General features: G+C 40.7%; 1 protein-coding gene across 1 annotated transcript in view; it reads right to left on the bottom strand.

The window, feature by feature from the left end:
• Positions 1–5,808: 5,808 nt before the first annotated feature.
• Positions 5,809–14,199, bottom strand: part of BRAF (B-Raf proto-oncogene, serine/threonine kinase) — a 131,434-nt gene continuing 123,043 nt past the window's right edge. The window contains exon 19 of the mRNA XM_084896749.1: positions 5,809–12,736. Within this exon, the coding sequence (XP_084752875.1) occupies positions 12,714–12,736 (23 nt within the window). The 3' untranslated portion in view covers positions 5,809–12,713. The remainder of the gene's footprint in view (positions 12,737–14,199) is intronic.

Here is a 14,199-nt window from a genome sequence, read left to right as displayed (position 1 = left end):
GCTGTTCAATTGTTGTTTAAGATGATTGGCCCATAAACACTGCAGTTTCATCCATAGCAATCATGTTGGAAAGATTGTATTTAGAGAAGTCAGCATCATCAATAAAGGACTTGAATGCAAGTGCTCGCTTAATAACTTGAGTATCTTCCAACCTAAACAATGTTGTAGATCTTAAAGATAGTTCACTTCGCTGAAGGAAATTATCCAGCCAGTGTTGTGATGCTTTGAAGTCTCTGGGGGCTATGTCAAACTGGTGCCATTGCAAGGGCAAGTTCTTGACTCTGAGCCCTATTCACAACCAAAGCCTTTGCTCTCCTGTCAATAACCATTCACAGATCAGGTCTTCCAGCTCGGAAAATAATGGTTGCCGACCTGATCCACACTTGCACTTTTTAGCATTTCCCTTGTCCACTTGTTCAATGAGGTTAGCATACTCTGCTCGCCATTTTCGGACCAATCGGATACTCAACATCTCTTTGCAGAAAGCAGTAAGATTTTGGCCCCAAGAGTCTTCCACGATTCCTTTCTTGTATTCCACTGAGTAGCTTTTTCTTTTGCGCTCATTTCTAGGGATAAAAAAAAAGGAATTGGGGTATCAAGGTGGGGGAGGGGGATCACTTAAAATGACAGAGGGGGGAATCAAAATGGCACAGGAGAATCAGAGTGGGGATTACCATTTTAGTAACCCCTTTTGATCCTCCTGTGTCATTTTGATTGCCCCCTCTGATCCTCCTGTGTCATTTTAAGTGATCCTCCTCCCCCAACCCCTGTGCCACTGAACACCTTCACCAGACATCTCCCCTACCCCTTTATCAGACATTTTCCCCCTGGGGCCTGCCTGGGGACTGTCACTGGGCTTGCTGGGGCCTGGATCTGGGCTGGAGCAGGGTCTGCCACTGACTGAGAACCTTCAGTCATCATGAGGGCGGCCGCGAGCATCAGGTAGTGTCACCAGAGACAGACCGGCACTCACCACCTTCGCCATGTCTGTTCGTTCTAATCCTCCTGTTCTACACGCATCTGCGAAAGTCTCCTCCTCTCTCCCGCTCCATGCTCACAGCTCACTCCGACCTCCGCTCCGCCTCCACACAGCAGTGACGTCAGGACTCTACGCCAGTTGGGGCGGCCCTAGCGACCAGTTCATGGTAAATTTTCATTCTGAGACAGAGCCTGGGGGATGGCCTTATTTTCGGGGGGATGCCTTATATTTCACTCAGAAGGAAACCTGTAAGTAGGTCTTATTTTCGGAGGATGTTTTATTTTCGGGGAAACACGGTAGAAGCATTACTATTCATATATTTCTACCTTAGGTTTTTGATCACCTAAGCACTAGGAATACAATGCTAAATAAGCCAGATAAGAGTCTGTTCACAGGGAGCTTAGATTTTAGGGAGGGAAGATGATAAGTGAGGTTTACTAAGTGCTGTGAAGGAAATAACAACTGGGTGATGTGCTAGAGATGGGTGGTATTTTGGGTGAGTGGGGAAAGCATTTTCACTTAAACCTGAACTAGTATGAGGAACCAGTTGTGTGAGGGTCTGGGAGAGCGGTAGGGACAAGGAATGGCAAGAACCAAAGTCTAGGGTAGGATCAAAGTCAGTGTGTTTAAGGAACAGAAGGTTCCGGCAGTGAGGGTTCCGGCAGGTGAGGAGAGGTTGGGTTAGGTAAGGTCACAGTTGCAGGTTTAGATTTAGGTGTGATGCACTGAGAAGCCTCTGGCAAGCCCCAAGCAGGGTGGGTGGGGTTGTGATTTGATGAGCATTCCTTGTCCTTAGGTTTGCACTCTCTTTAGTTCTCAGTTGTCAGTGGGCATAATGACAGTCAAAGCCAAAGCAAGTGGCAGCTTCACCCTCCCCCACAGCCAGCTCCAGCAATCCCGAGCCTGTTGGAGGGGGTGCTGGCAGCATGCCCCTGGGGTTTGTGTTTACTCACCTGTGTAAGAGTGAGCTGCCTGAGCTGATAGTCTAGAAGGCCTAGATGAGATTTCTGTACTTCCTAGTTCTCATTTTTGTTGCCCCTCCATATCAATAGTTTATGGGAAATAATTCAATTTATAACAGTTAACTCAAGTAGGATAATGCCTTTAGCTCTTATCCTTAGAAACCAATCAAAATTGCTTGACTTGAATAAAAGCTAACTCAAAAAAAGTAGTCTTTTCATTCAGCCAGTGTAGCCTCCAATTGGGCTGGGAATCTAGTTTGAGCTGATGTAGAAATTATCTCCATCCTGCTGTTACAGTTTATGGGAAAATACTTAAGTGGAGAGGGTCCCAAAGAGATACTTCATACATTTGATGGTGGCTATTTAAATAACAGGGAAAACTAACTATGAGGCCAGGCACTGGGGTCAGCACTTGACATCTGTTAATTTATTAAATCCTCACATTTCCATTTTACAAATGAGGAAGTTGAGATATAGATGGATTAGGTAACTTGCCCAAGCTTATACAGCCAATTAGAGCTGAGGTTCAAATCCTGTTTGGCTCTAGGTTAAATCAGTTTATCTCAGAGTTAGCATAGCATGGTATAAACCTTTTCATGACCTACTCTAAGGAATAATTTTACATTGTGACCTGAGATATAAATTATATGTATGTATACAGTTCCAAAGTTTAATGAAACAGTACTTACCTGTGATGCACTCTTACGTTTTCTCTTATTGTACATTAAAAAAATGGTTCAGAGACTGATTTTACTACTCACCAATGGGTTTCAATCTGCAGCTTGAAAACCTAGCACAGAGCGTAAGAACTCAGGCTTGGCAGTCGAGCTTGTGGGCTGACACAACTCTGCCATTACTAGCTGTGAGTTTGGGCAGATTGTTTGATCTATGCTACCGTTTCCTCACTTGTACATGAATTAACTAGATTAAATGGTTAGCATGTAAAGCCCTTAAAAGTATGTCTGGCATGAAGGATATACTCTCTTAATGGGAGTAACTGTTACTTCTAGACCATTGGGTCTAAGGTACGTTTATAGTGACCCCTGTGTACCAGTTTGCTTTTTATAGGAAAGCCTCCATACGAAGGTAGACTCAGCTGTAACCAGACATCCCAAAAGATGTGGTTCCACCACTTCCCTCTGCCTAGAACAACAGGCATTTAGTTTAGGACATCTCCCTGATGAGTTAAAGGGACATTCTAAGTAAGTTTTAGGGCGCACCTGGTAGGTGGAGAGATGTACCTTCATAAATGGAAAGGTAGGTGGTGAAGGAATTATTGATGACAACAGACCAGGTGTCAAATTTTACACAAATTTGTAACTTCGTTTCCTGTGAAACCTTGAGTGTAAATACAATGGGATATCTAGTCAAGTTAGAGACAGGAGGTATTGTGTGAGGAGCACCTGCTGTACGTGTGTTACAGGGAGGTACAGAGTCATCTTCGTTCCACTCGCCACTAGGACTCTTCTGTAGAAGAGGCCCATCTGGTTCCCCGCTGCCACCCTCTCATCAGGAGTGTCATCGGAACAAGTGAGAGAAAGGAAGCGGGCTGCTGGACCTGCCTCAGCAGCTGGGTCTTTGCCTTTTGTCACCTACACAAGCAGTGGCTTGCCTGATTAGTGACGGAGTGTGCCTGTACAACATCCGTTTCTAGCCACAAACACTGTTTCTATCCACATTTCATTATAGGCATCATGACCACAACATCCTATATAATAAAAAGCCAATATGCAAACTGACTGAACGGCAGAACCACCAGTCACTATGATGTGCACTGACCACCAGGGGGCAGACCTCAACACAGGAGCTGCCCTCTGGTGGTCAGTGTACTCCCAGGGCAGGGGCACCGCTCAGCCAGAAGCCTGGGCTATGGCTGGTGAGCACAGTGAATGGCAGGAGCCTCTCCTGTCTCTGAGGCACCACTAAGGATGTCTGACTACAGGCTTAGGCCAGCTTCTTAAGCCATCAGTCGACATCCCTCGAGGGCTCCTGGACTGCGAGAGGGTGCAGGCTGGGCTGAGGGCCCCCGCCCGTCAAGTACATGAATTTCGGGCACTGACCTCTACTAGTGATACAGAAGAGTACTGACAAGTCCTGGCTGTGTGAGCCTAGGCAATTCACTCTTATTCAGGGCTCCATATTCAGTAACCGAGATAAGATTTGGACCAGATTATCTTTAAGAACTCTTTCTGCTCACCCTAGCTGGTTTGGCTCAGTGGATAAGAGTGTCACCCTGTGGATGGAAGGGTCCCAGGTTTGATTCCAGCCAAGGGCACTTGCCCAGTGTTGCCAGCTCGATCCCCAGTAGGGGGCATGCAGAAGGCAGCCAATCAATGATTCTCTTTCATCATTGATGTTTCTCTCTCTCCCCTCTCCCTTCCTCTCTGAAAAAAACAAAAAAACAAAAAACAAAAACAAAACAAAACATATTAAGAAAAAAGAGCTTTTTTTTTAATTTTTATATTTTATTGATTTTGTACAGAGAGGAAGGGAGAGAGATAGAGAGTTAGAAACATTGATGAGAGAGAGTCATTGATCAGCTGCCTCTTGCACACCCCCTATTGGGGATGTGCCCGCAACCAAGGTACATGCCCTTGACCGGAATCGAACCCGGGACCCTTCAGTCCCCAAGCCGACGCTCTATCCATTGAGCCAAACCGGTCCCGGCAAGAAAAAAGAGAACTCTTTATGCTCTGCTATTTTAAGCATCTAGGACAAATATCTAACCCAGACAGTAGGTCCAAGTATTACAGCTTCTCATAAAATTTCAAACTAGTGTGGTATTCTCTATCACAATAAAGTATTCATGATTCTGGGCTAAATTTTAAGGAAAACCTCTTACGAAATGATATATTGTTTAGAAATAAGGCCAGGATTGCTGTAATCATTTATGAAGGTTATTTAGAAAGTGAGTTTCTAAGATGATTATATTCACAGTTACACTTTTCAGATGATAAAACTGCAGTACAAATACTTAGGTCTGGGCATTTTATGATTAGAGGGGCACGAGGACAGAAACCAGATTTCTCAACTACTAGTATGTGCCATCTGGAAGACTTTTATTCCTTCATATTGTTCTCAAACACTGTTTCTAGATGAAGTTGATGACATTTCAAAATTGTTCACTTCTGGAAACTGCTCAGTTCTTTGACAAAGTTTGAAGATATTCGAGGTATCTTTCAAACTCTAGGTATTGAAATCAAATGCACAAAATCAACTCAGGTAGCCAGCATAAAAAGAAAAACCATTGAGTGTGTACTTTCAAATTTAGATATGTTTGCATGTGTGTACATTCTGTATGTCAAAAAAGCTTGAAACTCATGAACACAGAACATAGTGTGGTGAAGGCTCGAGAGAGCAGAGGTAATGGGGGAGGGAGAGGGAGAGGAGGAAGGAGGACATCTGTAAACAATAAAGATAAAATTAAAAAAACAACTCCAGACTCCTTAAATGACTGAATTATAACATGTATTTCAACTGAGCCTTGGAGGAGAAATCAGGTTGCAGAATCTAAGTACTTGATGGTCATCACTACAGCAGTGTAGCCAGCATGATGTAGCAGGCATCCATCTTGACAATTTAAAACTATTCTAAGTAACTTCTACCCACCAAGCAGTAATCAACATTGTATGTGTGAAACAAAATGTACACTTCTCAGGCCCTTCATTGCCTGGAAGAACTGACAGTCAAAACCCTGACCACTATTGTTATTGAATGTGCTAATGCTGGAAAAATAATGTTGATAAAGAATTCTCCATGCAGTCAATCTTTATTATAGCAGTATTCGCATATTCACATCAAGTACATAGAACTTTTTTTGCCTTTTATATAATACAGAGTTTTTAAATAACTTTACACAGAAATAAATTTCTTCAATCTGAGTTTCAGCTATCTTTATTTAATTCTTCATGCTTTCTATCCAAACTGAACAATATTTTCCATTGTACAAATTTACATGAGAAAAATTCCAAAGTACAAATGAAGGGACCTGAGCAGGAAAGAGAACCAAAGTATTAAGAAGTGGGGTTGGGGAAGAATTGAAAAAAAAAAAAAAAAAAAGATTCAAGCAAACACTGCAGATTAAGGGGCAAGAGGGAGACGACATCCATTTGACTGAAAATAAATGTCTTTTTTTATGAATTGAAAAATAAGTTTTAAAAATAGTTACTCCATAATTTTTGCAAAGCAGGTAGAGAGAGGTCTGTGGACAATTAAAAAGTCCCCATCTTTTCACTGGGCACACCCCAGACTCCATGAGAGCCTTTTCAGTGTTTGTAACTGAAGTGATCTAAACCTGAACCTTTGGCAGCGAGAGAGGAATGTGTATGAGAACTGCCACACGGTTTGGAGTGGTAGTAAACCTGGAGCCATTTCCTCAGTTGAAACATGAGATTTCCCTTTCTTCTCCTGTATAGAAGAATTGTCCTCAAACCAAGAAGGTAAATGAAAAGGGGGGTGATGTCCTTTTTCTTGGTCTAAACCAAGAGCAAACATAACTACCGTATAGAATCAAAGGAACATGTTAGTAAATTGTCAAATCCAATCCCCTGATCAGGTGTATGCTCCTATTTTAGAAGCAGAAATTGCTGAGTGAGGAAAGGGTCAGAGTGTACAACCAACAAAAGATTTTCACAAAAATATATCACTGTGATAGTCCTTCCAATCAGGTGACATCATGAAGGCCAGACTAGTGTGTAGCATGGCCAAAGAAACAGAGGACCCAATGAATGCATTTTCAAATGGAGGAGGGAAAAGGGCACAGAATAACACACACGCCCCCTATGTAAACTAATGTAACATGAAGATACACAAACATAAAGGTTAGCCACTTATGTGGGTAATTAATGTGAGTAAAAAGGCATTATGTTTTCATAGCTGGTTTTAATCAGCTATGTCCGGAACACACACAAATGTATAAGGAAGGAATGATTTAAAACAAAACAAAACCGTTCACAGCTTAGAAAAGCACACTTATTGCACTCTTACATTTTATTTCAAATAATTATGGTTTATTTCCCACCCTCACATCAATTTTTCCCTACCTTCAGACTTACTCCCACACCCTCCCCTGTCCTATTTGGTCCATTTTCTCTATATTTGTGCCTAGTCTGTGAGCTTTGTTGCTTATGCTATTTTGAAGTTTCCTCCGATATATCTCCTACTCCACCAAAAGCTTAACTCACAAATGCAACACAATAATTTTCAAAAGAAAACCAGTACTAAGTAACTTACTCATAATCCCCCTCTGCACCCCTGTAACCAGAACCCTTCCTCTGCCGCATCTCCTAAGTGAAACCCATGCCTGGTTCCTACACACACTGCTGAGGACCAGCCACTGTGAGTGCTGGACACCGGCCCGGCCTGCCTGCCTGCCAGGAGATGCGGATGGTCTGCACAAATCCTTTTTCCATTTTTTTTTTTTTTATATTTAACAGGAATAAATATATTTCAGTTCTTTGTTCTTAAAGAGTATTTCAATCTATAGAATTCTTTCAAAAAATGCATCACAAAAAAATAGATACACTGGCTGTGTCCTCATGCACAACTGGTTATACCATTGTAATTAGTCAAAATAGCTAAATAAAATTAAACATTTTAATAAAACTGATTTAATAACTAATAAGACTAAATCAACAGTTGAAGCTGTGATGCTAAAAGATCTACCTAAACATTTTTTGAGGTGGGGACTAACTGTCCCTATGCATTTTAAAATAAAGCCCTGTGACCTTAATTTAAGAATTTAGGACTTAAGTTTTTGTCCTCTTCTATCTTAAAAATACCCAATAGAAACTGTTAACTACCCTTTCTACAACTGAGAAAATTTAGGACTGAATTTCAATGTAAATATCTTTGCCAAACAAAAGTAAAAATGTTATCTGAAAACAAAACAAAGCTTAGCTTACTGCCTAGTGTACTGATATAACAAAAACCTTACCAGCATTTTCAATTTTACCAGAGCTAGCAACATGGACCATGAATACACTGGCCACTTCATTCTCCAGTGGCCAATATACAAACCAGAGAGTACAGTAACAGCGATGCTACTGTACTCTGCAGGTGCTCAGCGACCTACGGGTGTAGTAATAGCCCTCGGTGAAACACCGTGAGAACTTGCTATGACAGTACACTGCCTTTCTTGGGGCGGTGAGGAATGAAGATACAAGAAGCATACCACGGAGTGTGTCCAGTGCACACAAGTGGCCAGGTCAGTGACTATTCCAATGCCTCCTCGTGCCTCACAGCACCCCCCGACAGGATTAGCAGCATAGTCCTGCTTAGTTTGCCAACCAGTCCTGGAAGGCTAGTGTATATTTCCAACTCTGAAAAATCTGTGTCTAGGTTGGCAGCAGTACTCTGGAGACTGATAAAATCTAATTCTGCCCCATATTTTAATTTCTTTCCTCGTTCTCAATCAGTTCACACACGCAACTGCTGCCCAGCATACAGTACTTCAACTTTGAACTACACAATTTCTTAAAATGTCTGTCAAATATTTCTGTTATATAAAAGTTCCATGCTTTGAGAACCTATAGGAGTAGAAAAAGTTTCTCTAGAAATGTCACTGAACTATAATTTCAACCTATTTGCTCTATATGATAAATATATCTGACTATACTAGGGGTTATGTGCTTTAAAAAAATAATTTTGTTCACTGAAAATTTACCTGTTTTCATTTTTTAAATGTGATTTGGCTATAAACTCTTTAGTGCATTTATCTTTGCAGTCTAAATTGCACTCTAAAAAATATTAACACAGCTGAGTTAGACCAGAGTGGCTGCTTTCTTCACAAATCACTGATTTCTGCTAAAATTTTAGCTTTTTTTTTTTTTTTTTTTTATTGCATCATGAAGGCACAGTATGATCATTTGGCAAATTGTCATGGTATTTTTCTACAGCCTCACCTACACCATTTCAATGTATGATCTATAAGCTATTTCGTGTTCACACTCAGTAAACCTTACATGTCTGGCTATGCGTGTTTTTAAATAGCCTAATGGTTGGATCTGCTGGTCTTAGGTGCTGCTATTCTAGCACTAACAATGCCAACTTGGACAAAGAAGAGAATCTTGCAAAATGGGTTATCACTTTCTCCCCCCTTAGCTGGGCAGTCTGTCGGGGCATCTGCACATGGGACAAATCTGTGGCTAACTCTTTATGAAGGTGTACTGTCCTGCCAAGCCCACTGAAAATTAAAATTATATCATTGTTAGTGAAGTGAAACCGTAACTAATTTCATGCAACTGACGTAAGGTTGATATTCTGAAACGTACCCCTAAACAGGTTCTGGCACCGTTTGCAACAACATTCAGACACTCTGAGCTACATTTTTCAGTATTACTGCCTAAATGTATAAATGCCCTTTAGGACAAAACTAGAGCGTTCAAATACAAGCACACATAAAAGTTAAAATCCTAAATCATCTTCATGTTCTAGAGCTCCTGACTTCATATTTTAAAATAAATATTCATTACCTCATTCTGAGGAGGTAGTTTTTTGAAGAGGTCACCTGAACGCTGTAGTATGTTTCAAACTAAAGCTAGATGAGGCTTGCCCGAGGCAGAGGGTGAATGTACAGGCGGGGAGGTGAGGCTGAGGAGGGGGTGCAGCAGTGCCAACGCTGCCTGATGAACAAACGATAACATTATGTGATTAAGAGCTGTGCCCGCATCTCACGAGAATCTAGGAAATATTGTGTTTCAGGTGGACAGTGGTGAAGTCCTGAATTATCTCTTTATACCTAACAATATAGTGCCCTTTCTTTTCCAACACCAACGTGAATATCACACATACACTTCGCATATGTGATTTTATCTTCTAGGATGTCCCAGTACATCATATAGCTCTCACATACAAGCAGGGACTGCACGTCCAGAAACCAGATTTTGACAACTAGACAGATCCTTCTTTTAAGGTGCACATAAGTACAAAGAATCACACTGGTTTTTCTATTCACAAATCCCTTTTATAAACTACTTTTTGGTCAATATTATTTCAGTGGCAAAAATCTACAACCTAGACTGCAGTTTAATAATAAAGTACACCAGCTAGGAAAAAACAAAACCAAACAAGTCCACCAGGATTAAAACAATCTTTTACGGTTACTCTTAAATTTTTCAGGCTTCACCTCTCCTTACCCAAAATTAAAGGCCCCACGGAAGGCACTGCAGCCATTCTACGGAAAACAGGTAATTACCGTCTTGGGAAATAATCAGTGAAGCAGCCACATATTACCCATACAGTTACTCATAAAGTGCTGTGCACATCAAGGAGTTCTTCCTTGTATTTCTTAGGAGCTCAGGAAGTCTATCTGTAGTTAAGCATTGAACAGTAAAGCAAGTCAAACTCACAGGGAAACCCCCTTTTCATGTCAATTGTAAACTAGAGAAAAAACAACGTGATGGAAAAAAGGAAGAAAGGGGAAATTTTGATAGAGTCTGTTTCTCCTTCTCAGATGAGATAGCAACCCACTCAAAAAAGAAAGGGAAGAAAAAAGTGTATCACCTTGAATATTGTTTGGAAAACCCCAATGCCAAGCTTCCTCCAGAACTAGGTCCTGTACTGCTCCAGCCATCCAGGCAGTCCCGCACCTGAGCTTCTAGCAGCTCTACCTGCTCAGCAGACATGCCATGCCTATAGTTTAAGACCAGCTCTCTGCAATCTTGGTACAGGGGACATAAGCATGTTTAAAAGCATCCATGGTGGCATATTTAGAAAGAAAAATAGACAATGTTCTTCAAATGAGCATAAACCATTTTACATCTTTGTAATTTCTGAATTTTGTTAAGATACTGCTCTGCTTATGTAAGACTTAAGAATACACTGCTTTTCAAATTCACCAATAGCTTCTGTATACTTTCCATTCTACTGGAACAACTGGGACATTTTACATGTCCGTGCAATTTTTAGTAGGCCTTCCTGTGATACAGGTATTTTAGCAAAAATCTAACGGCAGTGAGTGTTAGTAGGCTGAAAGATAGCAGGGTGAGTTACAATTTGAAATTTTAAAATAACAATTTCTAATTCCCTGCTTCTTTTTATAGTTCTATCCAATTTCTCTCAGATCCTTGGCTACCTAGGTTGGTAGGGCTAAGTACAGTTGATTTGATTTACATTCCCAAATCCTGATAAGAGATTCTAGATCCATAAAAGGGAGGTATTTCCCATTAATATGTCCAGAGTTACTTTCTTTCTACTATCGTGACTTACACCACTCTTATGCCAAAGGAAGCTATGGCTAGGTTATGCTTTCCATTCATATAAAGAATGAGGTTCTTAATATCGCAGCAGCTCTTTCTGTAAAAACAATTGATATTATGCTTCACACATACTCTCTCAGTCCCAATATACCCAAAATTGTTCTATTATCTGCCTGGGGAACTCAGCTGCCAAATTACCCAACCTTTTGAAGACCAGGCTTGGGAAAAAAGGAAAAAGAATGAATGGAGACACCACCATTTTTATTTTAGGTTGCATATTCTGGGTAAAAGACTAGAAAGAAAATGAGGATGTAGTGTAAGAGTAAACTGGAAGAAACAATGAGATATTAGCAAAGATGTTAGTGTGGATCCAGCAAGTACCATTAATTTAAAAATTATAAATATTTGTCATATGTTAAGACTCCCCATGTTTAGGTAGAGGAAGGATAATGATTTTTCTTTAAAAGTTGTTTATATAACAAAAATACAATTTTTCAGGATATATAATTCTAATGGGAAGTATTGTTTTATTCCAATTTAATTAAATCTGAAAATTATTTTTAATAAAAATATAAGAGAAGAAACTCAGAAATTAAAACTTGTACCTTACATTTAAATTACATAAATGTCTCACATTCAAAACTGTTATCAAGCAGTTCTGTAGGCTTTTAACTAAATACTACCATGGCATTTTTGTGCCTTGGGCAAAGTAGCCACATAAGTACTTGGTGACTGGAAGAGCTTGGGAGGAAGATTTTCCTGAGAACTTGCTATATTGTGGAGGGGAAACCCCCCCAGACACTTCTCTTCATTGCTGGACCCAATGAGCAAAGAAGGCAATGTGTGCCAGCACTTTCCCGCCTGCGTGGGTAGGCAGACACCCTCAGTGAGCAAGGAAACAGAAGCTAGAAACCCAGGAGGTCAGGAAAAAGATGCAGCATTCCCTTTCCTCTGCACCAAAACAGAGCTCTGTCTCCCTCTCGTCCTCCACTTAAATAAAATAGCTTCACTTTGATAAAAATGAGTCAAGGACTGAACGTGCACTACACAGGTAGGGCATGCTGCATTTTTGTTCCGTCCCTCGGAAATTAATCAGTGGTGGCTAGGGGAAAGAGCTCCACAACAGAATCCCAGAGCAGGAAAGAGAACGATGCTTGGTGATTGCAACTGCACCATCAGATGATCAGCCGCACATCGACCTGGTGGTTAGAAGGGCACAGTCGACCGGCAGACTCCAGAGCCAATCTCCCAAGCTGTAGCAGCAGCATCTTTCCATCATGCCACCATCAAAAGGCCAGAACTCAGGGACTCTCCTCTTCCTGGGACTGGGCAGACTTGTATGCACGTGGTGTTTGTGTTGAAGAAGAAACACTGGCAGCAGAGAATTCTGGTTCCTAAAACATTCTTCCCTCTTTTCTTGGATGGGAATTTCCATTCTGTTCCACATCAGCTTATGAATTGAAAATTTCATTTCTTTAAAAAAAGGATCTGAGGAACAGAACTGTGTTTGATGTTAACAAATTGTACGAACACAAGACTTAAGAAATAAGAGTAGATGCTGCCATGATGGTGTGGCTACTTGAAGGCTGCAAATTCTCCTGTAGAGGGAGGACAAGAGCTAATTTTAAAAAAGTTATCTTAATTAACCTAGGTTTCTTAATTAACCTAGACACAGAGAAAAGCCTCATTAAAAGCTCACTGAAAGGTGACTAGCTGTCTATTACAAATCTAGCAGCATCATCAATTTAAAAAGCAAAAATGGTTGAAACCTCTGAGAGAAGACAACTTGCATAGTACATAAGACTATGGTTCAATTACATCAATTAAGCAGTTTACTGCCACCTGTCCAAAATGGAAACCATCCCACTCACCATGATATTCTGAATTTAATTTAAAAAATCAATTTGCAATGAATATTATAAAAATAAATATATTACAATTTGGGTGTTCTTGAATATCTTCAGCTGAAAATTCTCACAAAAAATAATTTTAAAGTTGGTTGGGGCTGCCACTTAAGAAAAACTTTTTTTTTTTTTTTTAAACAGGCGCCCGTGGCCTGTGGGGAAGGTCTGTTGCCTGCGTCTACCGAAACTTACGGCGTACAATGGGTTAAATACCATGTCTGCAAGTAATTTCTTTGCATTTTACATGCTATTGTTCTAATCAAGCTGAAAACCATCCCAATAAACAAATTATCTCAGAAATAGATTATAAAATAGTAAGGTTGGTCTGCCCCTGAATTATCAACTCATTTCCATTATAATTGCCACTATTAGAAAGGAAGCAAAAATTATCCTCGAGGTCAAATAATTTGTCCACATTACACATTTGAAAGCAGTAAAGAAAACCCGACCCTCCATCTTCTAGTTCATTTCAACTTTTAAACTACCAACAAATTACAAATAGGCACATGTCACTGGACATCATTTTCAGCATAAGAATTCTTAAAACCATGATGTCTGTTTCAGGTACGATGATGACACTCCTTTAGCTTACTGAAGTTGGGGGCTTCATAGAAGAGCCATTATTAACCTACCATTTTGTCCACAGCTTCTACTTATAAGTAGGGGTTGGTCACCATAGTTAATTTCTGGGGGTTGGTTAATAACAGAACTATCAGAATTTAGTCAGCCTTACCATCATTTTTCAGTAATAGCAGCTTCTAAGGAGGATTCACTTATACACTGTAAGTGAATAGTGTATTCACTTATATGAATACACTGTTTAATCCAAAAGTAACCTACTTTTCTGATTGCTATTAGATTCTCTGACACAGCACTGACTGACTAGGGGCGGTGGATCAGGCCCAGAGAGAGGCTTGCAGAGAGAGAGGCAGGGTCTGATACATAGCCTCTATGGCAGCCATTGACCAGAAATTGCCTCTCTTTCTCTCCCAGCCTGGCCAACAGCTGCACCTCCATTTCTGTCCAGGCCTCCACCAGGGCTGCTGATCAGCTCTGACTTTCTGATCAGGCCCATTTGATAGGCCCAGAGATGCTGAATGGCATAGAAACTGACCAATCAGAACCAAATTGGCCAGCAGAGGAGGACAGTTAAGGGT

This window comes from Pipistrellus hanaki, assembly GCF_964339955.1.
Source record: "Pipistrellus hanaki genome assembly, chromosome: 10".
Classification (NCBI taxonomy): Eukaryota; Metazoa; Chordata; class Mammalia; order Chiroptera; family Vespertilionidae; genus Pipistrellus; species Pipistrellus hanaki.
Note: the sequence above shows the minus strand (reverse complement) of the source record. Positions and strands in the feature narration are given on the sequence as shown.